This window comes from Brienomyrus brachyistius, chromosome 16 (assembly GCF_023856365.1).
Source record: "Brienomyrus brachyistius isolate T26 chromosome 16, BBRACH_0.4, whole genome shotgun sequence".
NCBI lineage: Eukaryota > Metazoa > Chordata > Actinopteri > Osteoglossiformes > Mormyridae > Brienomyrus > Brienomyrus brachyistius.
Genome location: NC_064548.1, coordinates 17,865,175 through 17,884,050, shown reverse-complemented (window position 1 = coordinate 17,884,050; position 18,876 = coordinate 17,865,175). Strand labels below are relative to the sequence as shown.

Here is an 18,876-nt window from a genome sequence, read left to right as displayed (position 1 = left end):
AAATAATTCATTTAATAGTTTTCCTAGATTCATGCTGGAATTCTTCTAATGATTTCCTAAAAACACCTGCAGTTTTTCCAGCATTCCAAACTGAAACGTGCTTCATACTCTGCTGGACCTAATGTCATGCTGCGCAATACAATCTAGGGTCATCCAGTGGTGAAAAATCCTTTTCAATGTCCTATATATATATCGAAGATTATAGCAAACTGTCTATATATAGGGACTCGCTCCTGTCTGTTCAATGAAGTGAATATACAGATGTGGTGTTGTACTTAAGTAATTTTATTTCCATTTAAAAATACAGAGCCTCATGCAACTGCATTGTACAATAAAATAACTTATCACAATAAAAATGCGGACAGGAGTCTAGAACAAAACTTCATGTAATATTGACTTTCTGAAGCTTTTTGTTCTGCTTAGACATAACACTTGTCTGGTCTTCAGTATGGGTTCGGGCTTTGTTGGGATATTCAGGACCCCTGAAGACCAGCAGAGATTCTAGAGAAGAATGCCGCATTAACACCCATTTGGGAGCTCACCATGGGAGCCTGAGAACCAAATGTCTTTAACCAAATGTGCGTCCAGAACAAAAGTCAGCTATAGATACATAATGAAACTAATATACTGAAATACAACCAGAAGATAATGGTGTATGTAAACTACCAAAAAGACACCCGAAGTAGGTCTTGGGTTGGAAATCACGGCTAAGCACTTCCACACCTCGCCAGTCTAGGCTTATATACATCGAAAGCCAAACCCTTTTTTTTTTTTTCTTTTTCTTTTTAAAGGAAAACTCATTTATAGTTTAAATGCAGCATTTTACTTGAATCGTTCGTGTCATTGCCGAATTTAACCTGTACTTTAATAGTGTGCCAAGTGTATTGGTCAAGAAAGCAATTCAGAACATTATATTTATATGTGGATTTCCTCAAGTGAACCTATGAGAATCTAGTTGTTTTTTTAAAATATTTTCTTCCTTAACAAATAGCCCTTTCATGGTGATTTGGTTTTGATCAGTCTTGGAACCAGGACAGCATTATGATTTAGGAATCCCCTCCTTTTTAAGGAAGCGGAAAAACATGCCTTGTTATGAAAGCTGTTCCCAGCATTCGTCATAATTAAAGTTTGAGCTGCCTTGGTGGTTCCTGGCAGTTATAAGGTTTGTCTTCCTGCTCTGGGAGACACTGCAGTTTGGGTGGGTGCCCTGTGCCACTGGAGTATCATGCTTTCTTATGAATTCTGCATCCTTTTTGTGACCCATTTTTTGTTTTGGTATTTACGAAACCGATGGATATTTATGGTCTTAACTTTGGGGTAACAATCAAATTAACTCCATATTAAGACAGGAAATGCACTCTAGTTCTTTGCTGGGTTTATGTATTGCTAATATTTCCTTGGCAGACTGTTCCCATGATAGGTGGGGTGACTCGCAACCTAACAAAAAAAAAATCAGTACGGCTGTGAAAACAAAGGCTTCCTTAGATAAATTAATGTTATTACAGCTGAAAATGTTCAAAGGCATTACCTTTTCAGTGCATGGTCTGCGTGCCACTCCAAATGACAAAGTTTAGCATATAAAATGTGAATTTCATCACTTAATGCTTCTGTGGAGTGAACAAAGTAATTAGGAGTGGAGGAAGAAATATATCAATATCCTTTTTGTTTTGTGTTGTAAGACTTTTTGGGAAAAAATGTCATGCTAAATTCAAATTCTCATGTCCCCATTCCCAGGAGTGTCATTCAGGTGCTTCTCACCGTGTGCCAGGAGACTCTACTTTCTTGGGAAGAACGCAGCAAGCCGTTGTTTCTTAATGGGGAGGATATGTATCTCCTGAGAGTTGACTTTCTTGAGTTTGATTGGCTTGCTTTTGGGGCTCTTTTTAAGGGCATCATTGGGGTCGCATGGTTCAAGCTGGGCTTTGATGCTGTAGCGCTGCTGAAGCATAGGGTCTTGGTTTGCATCTCTCTTGAAAGAAAAGTTTTTGGTGGAGACACCGGAGATGCCCTTGAGCTTCCCGCAAAAGATGGCGGGAACTGCGTCTTTAACGGACACGATGACTTTGGCTGTCTGGGAGGTGCTAACGATTTCAATGTTCCCGCTTCCACACTTGGACTCACAGCCGGACCGGCTGCCACTACTGTCCACCACCCACTTGTGCTGCCGGCTGAACTCCAGGGATGCCAGTCCGCTCATGATTTTGGAGTCCATGTTCTGTGTGCACTCCATGGGGTGGAGAACTTCGAGAGATAAGGCAGAACCTCTTTTCTCCTCACAGGAATGACCAGCCAGAGCTGTATCTCCTACTGGCAGCTCTTTAAGATGTGTTTGGATACACGGTTTTCTCACACTGGACACCGACAAGTCAAGGACACTATCTTGTTGAAATAGGACTTCCTGCTTTGTTTGGATTGGCCGGCCTTTTACAGAGAGATCCAGGATGTCTCCCACAGTGTCTGAAGGACAGAATGTAGACGGCCCTGGTGGGTTGTGCAAGGTCACTTCCCTGCTGTGTGGTGGTAAACGATTAGGAATCTCTCTGGTCTGCGTACTTTTGTCCAAAGTGCAAGTTGGTTTGGGTGGGTCTGTGAAGCCTTTGATATCGTCATTCTGAGGAATGGGAATTGGGAGTGGAACTGGAATGGGCAAAGGTACTGGCAGGGGGACAATAACTGGATAGGGAACCAGAAGAGTGGCCGGAGGAACCAGCGGAGACAGTGGAGAGCTATAAGGGTAAGCGAAAGGCAGTTGAGGGAAGACGCTTGAAGAGAAGGCATCAGGAGCAGACGTTGCTGAATGGCAACTAGAGGTGTTGAGACTGTTCTGAGAGGGAAACAAGTCCTGCAGGACTGCAGCAAAACCTGGGTTCTGAAGGAGGGGCAAGATGCCAGATTCCAGTGATTGTGCACCTGGCTTCTGGTCCAGGGGTGGAGCCTGGCTGAAGGAGAGGGATGAGTTCTGGCATAAGATGTTGTTCTGCAAAGATATCGAAGGACAAGTGGCCCCCTGCTGAAGCACTGGGGAGTTCAAGTGCTGGAACACCTGCTGTTCCAGAACCAGAGGCAGTGACATGGGACCCTGGCCGGTCATCAGGTAGGACGTGTTGCCTGCAGGACTGACCTGGGGAGCCGTACTCCCAGCCATCTGGAGGTGAATGGGCAGTACGAGCGGACTGTCCCCCAAACAGATTGGTTGCAATACGGTTGCGGCTACTTTAAGAGCCACCCCTCCTGGAGTGTCTGTGGCAGGGCTGACTATAGAGTTTGCTGGGACAGCCACCAGGGGAGAAAGTGGCTTCTTCATTAGGCCATTTCCGTTAATGTTCCAGGCTTCGGCCGTGATCAGCTGAGTCATCCCATTGTCTGATTTCCCATTCCCATCTCCTCCTCCACTGCTGCTCACTGAGCTCCGTGGGTTTGACATATCCAGAGGCACAGTGGGCTGGCTGTCTTTATACAGGTCCTCCATAACTGCTTCCCAAAGTTTCAGTAGCTTCAGATTCTGAAGGATCGCATGGTCTTCAGTTGTTGCTCTCTTGTGTGCAGGTTCTTGCTGTTGTTTGAGCTCTTGAAGAAAAGGGAAATGAAAACAACTTACATTCACAAATGATGTTCAGATATCTAGATGACATGCAGCAATAACAATTTCCAACAGTAAAACACTAATGCCCTAATATTAACTGAACATAGACACTAACTTTTATCTGAATAATTCTGGTTGATAAGTGCAACTCATTTAAGGTTACATGTAACCTCAAAATGTCTGTCATAAAGGACACAAGCAACCTGGACGTCGTTTCATGTGGCTGTATAATCTAGTACACAGTCTTAGACAGAACCAATCATACCATGTTATTCCATTACTCAAATAGTTACTCTTTCCCCAAGGTACAGCAACTCAGCCTTCTGCTTCAGGAAAAACAGGGTCATTAGTCACTTAAAGAATAATGATTAAAAGCCCTGTTACTGATATGAAAGGTCAAACAAATCCCCTCCCCCAGGCTTAAGGACACTGCCGATTCACCCATATTTTCATTTTCCAGAGAGCGGGGGAAAGAAACTGCTATCATTGTGCGATGAGTCCTTGACTTTATCTTTGTGCAATTGATCAGCCTTGAATCAAAGTCACAAAGTAAGAGAGACAAACAACCTGAAGATTATTCCACGTCATGTGGTAGCCCTCCTCCCGCAGTGAGCTGCGAGGTTCGGCAAAGAGTGACACATAGCACATCATTAAAGGTAGCTTATTACTTTTTTTAATCAACATACCTTGTTTCCCCATTACAAATTTCAAGAACACAGGGTCCTTCACAAAGTATGTTAGAGCAGTTAACTTTAACCGGCTCATACAATGCTACAGTTTGTATATACACATGCTTTCTTTGTATATGAAATACTGAGAACTATAGATAGATACACTTTGGTTACAGTAATCAATAAAACATTCTGTAAATTATAACGTTAATTTCAAATCCCTATATGGTACAAACTACAACCAACGTTTATTCTAATTTAATCTATATTGAATGCATAACTAAATAGTTATCCAAAGACAATGAAACTTGTGTAATGGGGACTACTGAAATATTCTATACCGCCCTTTCAGTGCTGCCACGACACACCAGATTAACATCTTTCTCTTTAGATGCTCAACAGCCTGGATTTTGTATTTCACTGTCACTGTATTTTGTCAGTGTCCATTGTCCCTGGCCCTAAAAGCACTGGAAAGTCTCTCTGAAAAATCACAGGTCTGCACCAGGGGATGGCTTGGATTGTTAGAAGAAAAGGCAACAAAGGCGGCAGGAAGCCATGGGCAAGGGAGGAAATGGTGAGAGAATAAGATATGATGTTGCGTTCACATGAATTTGGATCTTGGAAGTGCATGGATTAGATCTGTGCGCTTTGAAAGGTCGATGCGCTGATTCTGTCCATCAGACAAGACCGGCCAGCTGGCAAGGGAAACGTGCGTCGATGAGAATCGAACGTGTGTTTATAGAGCACAGCGTTTTGAGCTTTGTCTCGTCGAATCAGCCCAGCATCTGTAATCGTACTGGGTGGAACATGCCGTTTCACTTTGAATGAGAGCTCAGGGAGATCATGGTAGACGACACATACACAAAGGCAGTCATCTTCATGGCCTGTGGTTCTGCTTTGTGTCTCACGCATCTCTTTGCTTTTTTTTTTTGCGTTTTTCATTTGAAAGCTGACATAGATAAATGAAATGAAAACTGGGAAAAGGCAGAATACCAGCTGAAGTGCAGTGACTGGCCCCCACCCTTCCCGGCTGGCCTAGTAACGGACACAGCCGTATGCTATGGGTTCTGGGACCGCAGTCCTGTACTATGAATCCCCTGGGGTGGCCCTGATCTGACAGCCTGTAATCCAGACTATCTCCTGGCAGGATCTTCATATATATTCCTTGCTGTTTTCTTCAGCCGTTGATGCTACGGCCTTTACTCGGTTCCCTGTTGAAGGGCTACATGTTCTGAGATCTGAAAAGCTGATCTCCACTCATTGGAAGCTTAGGGGAGGAAATCGTATTAACCTCACAAGATTCGGGGCATCCTGCTTGACCAACTGTTCCAGTCACAGACTCTCAGCCTCAAGTATAGCGTGATACAGAAATGAAATGGGCCCCTCCACCTGAATAATTTTTTATATGAAAATATCAGGTCTACATTTAATGCCTTTGATTGCAAGATCACGTTTATGCTTTCAGCGCCATGTTATTACCTGCTTATAGATTCCTTCAGACCCTGCTTGTTCTCCCATATATCCTGGCTCCATGGATATGACACTGCTCTGTGTCACTGTTCACAACACAGGAACTCAGAAGAGCAGGTCCTCAGCTATAATTAACTGCCAAAGCAACACCGCTTTTAATTAAGTATGAGGTAAAGTGAGCCTGAAAGGGACGGACATTCGAGAACGGACTGTTTTTAAGAGTCAGGGTTGTATACATTACTCTTACAACCGTATAATTCATTGCCGTTTATTAGTGTAATTTACAACCTTTGTTATATGAGAAAGAGAAGGTGCAAGTTTCTTTCAATAATAAAAAGGAGAACAGAATGGTGAGAATCCATGAGGAGGAGGACACGGTCTATTAAACTAACTGGCTGTTGCACTTGCCGTATGATTAGGGAAGTGCAGGTCAACTTCCTTTCCCATCACACTATAAAATTCCTCCTTTCCTTGAAGGGTTCACTCCTTGAAGCTATTCTATAAACGATTTATTTTTGTATTAGAAAAATAGAACGTCTTCTGTTCCAATTGCATTTGATTGTAACAGAAATAATTGCAATGCCAAATTTAGTTTGATTTGAACTTTTTCCAGAATAGCTGGAAAATTAAGATTTGTGGAAGAGCGGCAAGATTTTACTTGTCGAGATGCGAGGAGTGAAGACCGATCCGATCCACGTGATAATGAAGTAAAGAGCGGCGTAGCCAGGAAAGCGATCGTACTCAAAAAGTCATACAATTAAGGTTATGTCTCTTCTCATTATGCAAAGCATTGATAAAATGCTGATCGTTTGCTAAGGAGCCATACTCTCTCTTCTTCACCATCTGCTGCTAATTGTGGGTCATTTACCTCAGACGTCTACCGCAGCCAAAACTAAATATTTCAGCTTTCGGTTATTGTACACCACGAACCATTTATCACACGAAAATGCTCTTGTTTATGCAAATGCTCTGGCGTTAGACTACTTATTCCACCAGATGCTTTCTTTTTAAGGTTTTAATGTAACAGTGAGTATTTAAAAATGTTCCGGAACAAGGACACAAAGAGTCTACTCCCTAAATGAAGCTATTCTGGGAGAAAATGAAAAAGATCTTTGGAAAAGAGAGTTTTTTTCCTCCTGACTGAAAAGACGATAAATATTGAAATCAATATTCATTTTTTTGAATTTGCCTATAAATAGTTTACAATTGAACACCCACTCCTCCCTAGTCATATGCATGTCATAAAATTCGTTAAGTCGTCTTGACTTCAGCAGAGAAATCCTTACGCGACATAACACATAGGCCTACTGTTACCTGAATGAGTTTACTGGTCACACAATTTTCTAATATGCTTCACGGTACCAAAAATAAATATGGTCATCTGCTCTCTATAAATATGGATGGATAGGCAGGCAAGCAAGTAAGCAAATCCCCTGAAGCTGAACTGGTATCAATGAGTTATATTCAAATTCCAAAGATATTTTTTCTTATATGAGGTGTTCAACTCTTATAAGAAATAAAAGCTTAGAAACCGAACAACTGTGACCTTTTATGATCTATGACGCTTTTGTGCAGCGCTTACAGTGACTGAACACGTTGGGCTGCTTTATTCTCTGCTGGCATGCTAAGAAAAATAATTTGAACAATACCTTTCAGTATCGTAAAAGAATTAAGACTCATATTCAGCTTCAAAGACACTGTTCTATATGACAATGGAAATGTACAGGGGATGTAAATATCACAGTTAATTTTTTGGTATTGAAAATTAGTAACAAACCCACCAATAAAATGAATGAGACAGAGATGAAAACAATGACAAGATGCTTAGGTGGCAGAGCACGTGGTCACTGGCCACACAGATGTCGACAATACATGCCAAGAAAAGTATTGCATTTCCTTAAGAAGGTAAGCAACGGGGTGGTGAAACAGTATTTCGTTTAAATACGTATGTATCCATACACCAATTCATTCTTAAAGATCAACGTTTTTAAATACACATATAGGCCTAACTAATTATGAAATCATATTAAATAGGCATACTAATGATTAAATATTTATGTTCTTCTGTAGCAGACGCAACAGTTAACGCATAAAATGTCACAGAACCAAATGAGCAAAACCAACATAATTTGATTTTGCCATTAGGGTTCCCAGTATTACTGGTTTCTGTAAACTGACGAGCACCCTGTCCATGAAAGGTTGCCCCGTTTACGCTTATTATCTATTATCTATTTTGTTATTTTTCTTTTTTAGGGTTATATAAAATTGGTGTGTTCGGATGAGCGTGCATATTACCGCAGCACTGAACCTACGGCTTTCTGTCAATAGCATAATAATGCAGTGATCAGGGGAATAGTGTGCTACAGACCCCCAACAAAACCGAAACCGGCGTCAAAGGCAGTATTGCACCGTAAAAAATAACCTAAGCGTGGATTATCCTCTAATATCCCATGCGTGTTCATTGCGCGCTTATCCATACCAGCCTTAAACTCGATCCGGTCGTATAATATACTAAATGTAAATGTCCACAGCATATTCTTTGTATAAAACCGATTGATAAGATACGCGCACACATAAAGAAACACAAGCATGATGCACATGCAAACCCTTGGAAACAGTAGTAGCACGCTATAGTAGCTGTTAAGGGTAATAATTCCTGTAAATATGTAGGGTTATAATTGTTTGTCAGTGTAACTATATAACCACTTAACATTTTGGTCAAATATACTGCACACATCAATATTGTCATTGGTTTTCAATGCAAACGTACGGTCTTAAACCTATAGCAAATGTCGTACGACAGTGCGATATCACAATTAGTAATCTCACTCAATATTTAAACGGTCGCATCTAATAATCGCGTATAATTGTAACAACCCGCAGGTATATTAGCAATAACACGTTCGTTTTTTTTTTTTTTTCATTTTCCCCATAAAGGTGGGATCGGGTTAAAAATGTCGTTACCTTAGTGTCAAATTCCGGTCCCAGAACAATACAATTTGCAAGTGGAGGTGCCTTCAATTACACTTCATTTGTGCGACTAGCCATATATTCTCCTGGACATGCAATCCGTACGGTAATTCTTCATTTTTTGACGAGTACCGCTCATGCAGTATTTTCCTTTCTGAAAACAAAATCGATTATTGTCGTCAAAAATACATAAGTGTATGAAGTAAATAAGAGGAAAACTAAATTATCGGTCTGGTATGAAAGGAGCAGGCGCTGATAGGTCCGGCGATTAAAGCCGCGTCTCTGGGTGCAACGAAGAATGCAGGAGATGCGCCGCGAGCGGTGGGGGCTGCGCCGCGCGGGGATTCGCGCTGCGCGCGCAGCGGCGGACAGGGGGACCCACGTCCACCGGCATCACCGCTTCAAAACCAATACCTCAGACGGGCGTTTATGACCTGATTCACGTTATTATGATCTTGACCAATATAACAACAGTTAGTAAATGTCCACGACTATCCATTCTAAGAAATATCATTTATAAGTGGAGTTAATTTCTGAAATTCTTAGCCTGAAATATTGTTGTTGGTTGCTCATATTGTGACAAATTCAAATGAGGAGGAGAATCAAGACGGTTATCAATTATGTGTTTTCATCTTTTGGGTTTAATCAGTAGCTGCCTTTGTGCGTAAAGTGTACCAAGTGCATTACCGGGAAAGACTGCATGGGCAGTAGTCAAGTGACAAATAGCAAATCGATCTGTGACGCTTTGACATATGATCGCACATCTGTCTGAGCCTGGACCCTAGAAAATGGCATCTGAACATCATTGGAATTATTTCAACGAGGTACAGGAAAAGCCCTTAGCTTTAATTAAGATTTATGCTTTTTGGTTTGTCTTGATAAGTCGGAGTTGTTCGAACAGTCACAGGCCAGTATCATTCATGACTTACAGTGCAAAATAATTGGACATGTAGGTATAGAAAATGGATAGATGGATGGATTGACGGATTGATGGAATCTTCCCCTTGCCCTGGAAATTTTTCTGTGAACCGTCATATCCAAGCATTATTTTTGCTCTGCTTTTTATTGTTAGAAAAAACAAAACAACAGAAGAATATATTTCTATTCATCCTTCATCCATATTCACTGCTTTTCCAGTACAAAGTTGGAAGGGAAAGAATATATTTGGCTCTAATAACTGAAATACTGCCATATACGGGTTTTTTTTTTTTTCAAGTATGACCTTCCATGTGATATTTAACATAAAAAAAATCTGACACACATCAAGGACATACGTGCCTGTTTTTGAATAACAATCGACTTACAAAAGAGATGAGTTGTTACCTCCTTAGTCTTGCACCTATCCCATCTCTCTGGATGCAAGTGTTTGACTGACAACTAATTAACATACATGAGGCGAGGTGGCATTAATCAAGGGCTTCCTTGGCTTGAAAATGCTCTGCACATCAGGCTATGCTGCCATGGCAACGAGTGCTGTGATGATGAGCTCTGCGTTGATCGGATGGAGCCAGGACCGAGGCAGTAGGCTGCCTCTATGCTGCTTGTGTTTGTGGGGTGATGAGTGAGTCTGAGGAAACAAAGGACCTTGGGGACTTGGTATCAGTGAGCTCCAGCCCGCAGTCATGCCTTTGGGAAGGTCCAGCCCATTGTTAAAATGAGACAGCACTTAATAAACATTAATTAGACTCAGCCCTCCTGGCCCTGCTTTCGTAAAAGAGCCCTTCCCTGAGGTCCAGCTCAGTTTGTCTGTTCTTGACAGTCCGTTTTGAACATAATGGTTTCATGTGTCATATGATGGCAGGAAATGTGCTTTACGGTTTTGTGTATTATTGCTATATTTACTAAATGAATAGTCCTATTATATTGTTAATTGAAATAATAATTTAGTTGAAGGATATTTCTTAACAGTGAACAGGGAAATGACAGCTTACCTTTGAACTGTGCTGTTTATATATATATATATATATATATATATATATATATATATATATATGTGTGTGTGTGTGCGTGTGTGTATGAGCAGGTATACCTTACCTTATGGGGACACAATGTCCCCACAATGTGCTAATTATCCATTTTTTAAAACTGTATTTTATAAAAATCTGTTACTGTAATGAAAAGACTAAAAATGCTTGTATTTAGTTTGGTTACTTATGGTTATGGTTAGGGCTGGGTAGAGATTAAGGTTGTCATAGTTAGCGTTAGCATTTTTTCCCATAGAAGTGAATGAGCGGTCCCCATAAGGTTATGTTTACCCGACGTGTGTATGTGTGTGTGTGTAAAATTAAAAACTATAAATACAATAATATGCTCAGATGTTTATATGTTTCTGATTTAATTGACTAATATTTCTAGGTGATTTTTCTTCTGCATTTCTACTCTCACTCACATGTTGAAAACGGTTAAATGTTTCTGCGGTTTTTAGTTCCTTTTCCAATTTTAAGGGCACACGGTCTCCTGTTCCACGGCGAATGAGACGAGTAGAAACAAGCAGGGACAATATTCCACAAAACTCCTGACGTGAAATCATTGTTATTGCATGAAAAGCATCATCGACGTTATTCAGTGTTTAAAAGTAACCGGCGTAATCGGAGTGACAGTGTGAAAGAGAGACATTCTGTTTTTGGATCCCCGTCTCAAAAAACATCTGTGCTGGCAGATGTGCTCAGTGCTTCCGAATTTAGGCTGCATGGCTACTTCTTTCAGGGTACACACCTCCCTGGTCCCCTGCTGCCCAATGCCTCTGCAAACATCACTGACCTCTGGTCTTGCTTCCAGTTAATGCAGTTAATGCGATGGCCGTCGAGTGACAACACGGCGTGCCCGAGTGCCACAAATGCGGCAGGATGGTCAAACATTACTATATAAAATTTCTAACTGCATTACACAGATATACAGTGATATAAAAAAGAAACACAAAGTGCCGAGTTGTATTCCCTGCTGCTGGATGATTCTCTGCTTGTAGATTAGATTTTTTGGTTTATAGATTTTTTTTTGTTCCTGCGCCATTGTTTTACCTACTGAATGAAGGGCATTTGAATTTCTATACAGAAAGCCAGGCCTCTTTATCCCCAATCATGCACCTTTTTTACAATTAAAGTCTTAAATCTCTGAGTAATCTTACTGCTAGTTTTATTGCAAAGATTTATTTCTACTGCATTAGACAGTGTTTCTAAAATTCAACAAGCTTTCAGTTCATGACACAGTATTTAGTCATACACAGCTGCTTGCGATAATTCTGCATTGCACGACTTCATTTTCTTTCAGTTAATCATCATTAATAGCTATTTCACAAGCATCTGCAGTTCGTTGGATTTCAGGTTTCATTTTTGCTTTAAAATATCTGACTTCATGCCGATTGTACAATGTTGTTATTATTATTTTTATATATTCATAAAAATGCAAAAAAAAAACACCAGTTAAAGATTACTTGTCCTGATGAATACTAGTCCTCAATTTTTTTAAAATAAATCTTTTCATGTTTTTAATGCATGTGGTTAAACACACCGACATTGTGGATGATCTTTGTTCTCACATTATAGTATTGAATACAGAATGATAAAACCAAGTTTAATAGAGGAATCTATCTCTGCGTGGATGAGAGCGGCCGGCCGGTCGGCACCCCACTGTGTCTGGGACTGATATCCCCCTTAGAGATCCTGGGTGTTAGGCTGGGTGGGGGAGGCTGGGAATGCCGGCTTTGGGGGCGGGGGGAGCCGAGGCGGCTGAGAGAAGGGGACGCCGCACTCATTTCTGCATCCATCTGGAGCGGTGCAGACGGAGAGATTTTGCTCATTTGACCACAAAATGTGTCACAGATGGGTTCGTGTAACACTCCTTAAATCATGGGATTTTCAGAACTCGATTAATGCACTTAAAAATACCAAAGTGCTCCATAAAAATATACGAGATACATAAGCAATAGATGCTTACAATCAACACATTTCATAAATTTAAATGGAATATTTTGGACCCCGCAAATAATACTAATGCATCTTACAAACTTATGCATGCACCACAACGAAAGCGAGCGTAAAAAGAGCTTATTGTCATTTAAGTACTAAGAGAAAAGTGCACTTTATTTAAACTATCAGTGAAAGTGCATGCTGTCCCAGGCTGCCCCCTCCCCTCCCATCCCCCAGTCTGCTTGCCTCAGTCTGCTACCCCATTGTGTATCACCATCCACTTAATCAAAGGGAGAGTTAAAGTGGGCCGATGGAGATGTTAGAAAAATATCCTCAGTTGCTGACGGGCACATTTGTATTGTTATATTGTGTTTTTAGACGTACATATAAGCACTGAATAACAAACAATGATTATTCTTAACCAATATTCAACCTGACTGAATATCCTTTACACTAAACTTTGAAATCTACCTGGAAAATATAAATCATCACGGCAGTACTCTTCCGCCATCTATTGGATGAGTCAGAAATAGAAATCTTAATCCATTCAAGGACAAAACCCGAAATATATTATAAACTGTGCATTATATTAGTAAGCATGACGCCCGCGAAAATGATATATTTAAAACTTGTTAAAAAATAATTGTGATAAAATCTAATCATGTTTTTTAATCATGGCTAATGAAGTTTTTTTTTTTATATGCAAAGAATTTTTTTCGTTCAATATCTGGTAGAAAGGCAGAGCCAATCACACGCCGTCTATTCCAGTGACGCACTCTTCGCAGAGATTTCGGTTAAGGTCGGCTCCTGTCGTCTGTGTTGTATTTACATTTAACCTGTAATGTTATCTCCTTTATAATATTTCCCCCCTGTCGGGCTCCCGTTCAGTTACGTGTGCACTAAATGAAGAAAAATTGAAGTTTCCCAGCCTTTATGATTCATGTATCGTTTAGTACGTAAGTTTGGAGATTTTGGTTTCATAGCTTTTTGATGAATCGTTCAATGGCATTTAGCAACTTTTCTAAAGTGGTGTTCGCTGGGGTGGGCAAACGTCAGCCTCCATGGGAAAGCATATGCCAGAGTACCTGAAATGAGACCAGTGGTTGAATCTAGGATTCGGGAGGAACAATGCTGGTTCTGACCAAATGTTCTCCCAGAACAGACACTGGGACCTGTTGCAAGTCAAAGACGCCCTATGGCGCTACTGTGTGTTATTTGGTCCCTCTATGGATGTAGTACGAGTTGTATCCACATACTTGGCACATATGAACTTGTATGGAGAAGGTTGTGTCTGCTCCTGTAATTTTCTTGTACAAGATGTCGACGTATAGCCATGACTGGAAGGGCGTCTGGTGGGCCAGAGGTGACGTGCTTGTTGTTTGCAGCTGAAGTTCTTTTTGGCCTTGTTCAGTCAGGACCTCCTTATATGAAGAAGTGGGAATGTGAATTAGCACCTCCAAATCCGAGGCTAAGGTTGGAGCAGATTTAGGGTGAATGAGTACCTCACCATCTCGATTGGCAGGCTGACTGAAGCAGCAGTAGGTCAGAAGAGACTCACAGTTTACAAGTCAGTTTGCATCCCAGTCCTCACATATGGTCATGAGCTTCATTATTATTACTATTGTCAATAATAATAATAATAATAATAATGATAACATTAAGAAGAAAGAAAAAAACTCAGATGTGTTCAGATTTTCAACGCAGTAACATTTATTGTCCCTTTCTATGCACAGTTGGAAAAGTTCTGGCAGACGGATTAGAGTAAATTTTACAATGAAATTTTCACAATGTTTACTAAAAAATAAATACAAGACTTAAAGTGTTGCACAGCTCAAAAATATACAAAGGCTTGGAATAAATGTAAACTTTGAAAACATTTTACAAAAGAACATTTTTGCAATGATTTTTAAAAAGGTCATATTTACAAATTTGTACAAAAATACAAAAAACTGATGCAAATCCGTTAACTTGTGGCTTTCGGATTGACTAGACCCACATGCTATAACCATCCCTTTCAGTAACCATCCCTAGCTGTTAGTCTTTTTATTATTTATTTATTTTTTGCTTATTATCCGAACGACACAAAATTATTCCCTAAAACGTGTTAGACCAAAACACAGCTCAAACATATGGCAAAAGTGCAGACCCTTGCCCAAGCTTCCCCATGTATGAACCACTGTAAATGGACACTCAAACAGTCTCAGGTATAAATAGGTTAGATACCGCAAGAGGAGAAAGCATCAGAAATTCCATTCTTTTCAGTGCAATAGTGTAGATTCAGTCCTGGAATGACAGTTTACAGAATTGTTGCCATGTTAAGATTCCAGTTCCATGTCCCAAAGGACCTGAAGACCTCAGTGATACAATGTGATTATTTATCTATCTATTTATTTATTTATTTGTTCATTATTACTTTTTGATTGACTCACTAAAGTGGGGTGAAGCTATGGGTGGTAAACTGATACAACCAGCCATATATTTCTGGCCTCTTACAATGTATTTGTATGTGTGGGGGTCAAACAGACATATTAATGATCTACAGGACTTAAATGATATTTACTATGATTACACCGAAACTATGCATTTCATAAGTTCACTAGTGCATTGGTGTATACAAATGGGTACTTCTAAAGGTAGCATGGTAATAACAGTTGGATCTTTGTGCTCTGATGAGGTCAGACCTGTTACATCAGCCAATCAGTGGCAAGCTGACATGTGGCTGCAGTCACATATTTGAACTTTAGAGCACCGACAATGTTAACAGCTCACTTATTATTTTAAATCATAATGATTATTTTTATTGTGGTGGTTTATATAAAGAGAGTACAGATAACACCATATTAACTGGTTTCACGTAAATCCAATTGGCAAGCCAGTATTTATTTATTCAAACAGTGCCTGCTTATAAATCTGTATAATATATATTTCCAGAATATCTTTATAAACAATATAAGTCTGGTTAAATACTCATTAAAGTCTCTAATTTTCTGATCTCATATCCTAATTGTTATAGTTGTTGCTACATCTAAATATTTTAGTCAGATGTATGAAACAGCTCAATGCATTCTGAACACAAAATCAAACAGAGGGATAGAGGAGTCTTATGTATAATTTTCTATTTTAATAAAACTAAAAAATGGAACTTGTTCCATGTAAAAACATTACATGCAACGTTTCAACTGAAAAAAAAAAAACAGGTATTTTCAATAAACAGCACCTGTTCAATTAACCGATACTCCCATACTTAAAGTTGTGCTCTTCCTTTCTCTAGGAAATGCTGAATTTTTATACTTTTTGAACCTCAAAACTACAGCCATGTGTGAAAAACAAACATGTACACACAGCCAAGACAAATGTAACTCACGTTGCAGTCCGACAGTGGGTGCCATGAGTCATATCAAAAGCAGTGTATCAGACACTGTACTCATATTTCTGCTGAGCTAGAGTCCTGAAGGATGATGTTACTGTGGAGATGTGGAGAGCAGAGATGCATCGAGCTAATGCTGATGTAAGAACTGCTCTCGCTTCCCTTTGCTGCACTTTGTCATATTTCCCCTCTTAAAAATCAGCTTAAATGTAGCTTAGCAATAATCTTGTATATCATTCACTCTTCTTTCAACTTCACCTACAATGACCATCACTTCTGCAATTCTACGCTACACCTAATTTTGAAAACCCCTTTCCCCCCTTTCATCAAGTATTAAAAAAAGATTTTTTTTCCAGGTAATTTAGAAATTGGAAAAATATGGTTAGTATTAAAAATGTTGTACAATTATTGAAAGACACCAGGATTAGAAATTCAAGTCATATGAAAAGGAGATATGATTGCGTTGCCTCATGCCTCAACACCCACAGTGTTGTCTTTGTATTGCACGCCACTGACGAAAAGGCTCTTTTAAAAAACAAAATGGAGCACTTTTCCCCCTGTCTGGGTCACTGCACGCCACTAGTGTGAAATCCAGCTGGCTCCTCAACTTTCCTCCCATGCCAGCTGTGTTAGTTTCACAAATGAGTTTGTGTTCTCTGAATGTTTACCGTTTTCTGAAAACCGTTCCCCTGAAAGTGAGCACCTCCCAGGTGTTAAAGAGGAGAGTCTAATTCCTACGGTATTCACAGAATACACCAGGGATTTTGTATTTTATTTTTTTCTGTGATTCCTCCCAAGCATTCATATTGCTTAATCGTTAAAATAAATTTGCAATATTGTCAGGAGAATGTAAATTCTACTGTAAAATGTACCTGAAAAAATGGAAAGCCGTACGATTTTTTTTTAATACTCAGCTGTGATGCACCTTAGGTTACAAACATTAACAGTAAATAGGCCAAGTGATTAGCAGTGAGACGGCAGCCCCTAGTCAAGCAATGACAGGCTGTGTCACATATACTCATGAAAGCAGTTCTGCTCATGTCAGTTAATATATATGTTTGTGTGTGTGTGTCATGTATATGCAGTTTCTGGAAATGCAGTAATTTATGGATGGATGGGAGTATTAATCTTCATACATCTATATAAATTTATCTCACCTAGTGGTAACTTTGGGGATGATGATGGCTGTCTCTGCTCAAGTACAAAACAGATGTTAAGGAGCCTTTTGTAATGGAGGTACCTTGGTCTTCAGTGATGATACTAAGTGTGTAGGTCTTCATAATATCACTTATACTAGAACCTCCTTGTGTAGAAAGGCAACAGGTAAGATTGTCCCATGAACACCTGCTTCAGAATACTCACTCCCCAGACGATGTTTGTTTTTGTTTTGTCTAGATGCATAACGATGGACCTGAATTTTTTTATGCTACCGCACACCTTTGTGTTCATATACACTGGACCCTTAAGACATGGAATATTGTCTAAAATACACAGCGCATACAAGTCACTGAAAAATGTTTGATATGATTTTGATTTCTAATGTGCTCTGATAGTTAAAACATGACAGATTTACGGAGAAGCAAAAAAAAAAAAAATTAAGTGATAAATGTATTTTTTTTCCTAAGTCAGACTTCCTCGAATGTTATTTGTACTTTTTCCACCTTAATACAGCTCATAGGAAGACAAGCTGTCCTTTTCCCTTTTCTGTTTTAGGTTTTTTTTTTTGTTTCAGTCGTTTTTCACGTACCATTTTCCATTTACTGAAAACGCATACAGACTCAATACAAGATGTGGTATCTTTCATATGAAATACACATCATGATGCTAATCCGGATCAAGTGATGTATTGTTTTTTAATCTGTATCTTTGTTCTGCTTTTCTTCCGTCGGTGGTCGCATGTTTAGGAGGAACCTTGTGAGGAGCGGTCATCGTGAGGGCTGCCATCCGAATTTTCCGTCTCTCCCTCGGAAATGGCCTGCATCGGCGCGGTGTACAGCCGGCATCGCACACTGTAGCGGCTGCTGCTGGCGGCGGGCGGGACCCTTGAGCGGCCTTGCCGAGAGGAGGCCGGCACCGGAAATGTTTTTGGGGAGAAGCCCTCTGGGGTGCTCATGGGGTAAAGACCAGGGGGCTGCTCGGACCCCAGTGGTGACTGCTGGGGGGTGGGGAGCTCCTCCGGTGACTGTGCAGCGTCGGCACTGAGGTCTCCCAAGAACCTGGGCGTGACGGGGCTCTTCAGGATCTCTGCCGCTGACATGCGATAGCTGGAGTCCGAACGGCTGCCTTTCTTCAGGAGCAGCAGCTTGAACTCTTCGCTGGAGGTGTTGGACTTTTTGGCACTCCGATATATGGGCCCCGATGCTCGCTGTGGGCCAGCCGGGCTTCCAGGAGACACCACGTTACCTGGACAGCTCGCTGGGGTACTCCCCGAGGCAGCACCTACACGGTTCTTCAGGCTTAGTTCTCCGGAATCTTTTCTGCCAAGCACTTTCCTCTTGGATCTGCAACGATAAGACGTATATGCTTGTGAGGGATCTCGCGAGTTAATTTCCATTCTTAAGATGTTCGGAATGGATTTCACTGGGAGAAACCTCCATCTGTGACACTGAAGATACAACAGACACACCTGTGGATCATAGCAAACAGATCCTCGGTTGTGCGTACTTTATTGGGTGACAAGAAAACAGGGTCATCTTCAGCTTTCGCGTCATCAGTCAGCGGGGACACCGAGTTGTCACTTGGTGTAGATTCTACGAAATAAGGCAAAGAGGTCACACAGTTACATTACACTACGGTCAGTTTTATTAGGGCTCCATCCAGTGCTGACAAAAGTTTTTGTTTGTTCTTCAGTTATCTGATTAACTTTCAAATCCACTAGCTGCCCTAGTTTCTTAGCTTTTATTCTGGTCT

At 40.5% G+C, this 18,876-nt stretch overlaps 2 protein-coding genes across 10 annotated transcripts in view; both read right to left on the bottom strand.

Moving 5' to 3' along the window:
* Positions 1–316: 316 nt before the first annotated feature.
* LOC125710131 (retinoic acid-induced protein 2-like) lies at positions 317–8,996 on the bottom strand. 5 transcript variants are annotated; one of them, XR_007382925.1, is made up of 4 exons: positions 8,689–8,996; positions 1,759–3,567; positions 1,529–1,607; positions 317–1,437 (listed from the first exon to the last, which is right to left on the bottom strand). XR_007382925.1 is itself a non-coding variant. In XM_048979461.1 (3 exons), the coding sequence occupies exon 2, from the start codon at positions 3,467–3,469 to the stop codon at positions 1,775–1,777; it is 1,695 nt and encodes a 564-aa protein (XP_048835418.1). In that variant the 5' UTR covers positions 3,470–3,567; positions 8,689–8,996; the 3' UTR covers positions 317–1,607; positions 1,759–1,774. The 5 variants fall into 5 exon arrangements, 3 of the variants coding, with proteins under 3 accessions (XP_048835418.1, XP_048835419.1, XP_048835417.1); XR_007382924.1 differs by having other exon boundaries at positions 1,529–3,567; XM_048979461.1 differs by having other exon boundaries at positions 317–1,607.
* A 5,289-nt stretch (positions 8,997–14,285) lies between these two features.
* The window catches only part of nhsb (Nance-Horan syndrome b (congenital cataracts and dental anomalies)), a 79,065-nt gene continuing 74,474 nt past the window's right edge, over positions 14,286–18,876 (bottom strand). For 4 of the 5 annotated variants that reach the window (XM_048979439.1, XM_048979440.1, XM_048979441.1 and 1 more), the window contains 2 exons: positions 18,593–18,716; positions 14,286–18,467 (listed from right to left, as the gene is read on the bottom strand). In XM_048979439.1, the coding sequence (XP_048835396.1) occupies positions 17,867–18,467; positions 18,593–18,716 (725 nt within the window). In that variant the 3' untranslated portion in view covers positions 14,286–17,866. The remainder of the gene's footprint in view (positions 18,468–18,592; positions 18,717–18,876) is intronic. The other variant, XM_048979443.1, reaches the window with a different exon arrangement.

Bases quoted from the DNA above. Each gene is read 5' to 3' on its own strand.
- LOC125710131 (XM_048979460.1), bottom strand. From the start codon at position 3,469: ATGGAGGACCTGTATAAAGACAGCCAGCCCACTGTGCCTCTGGATATG.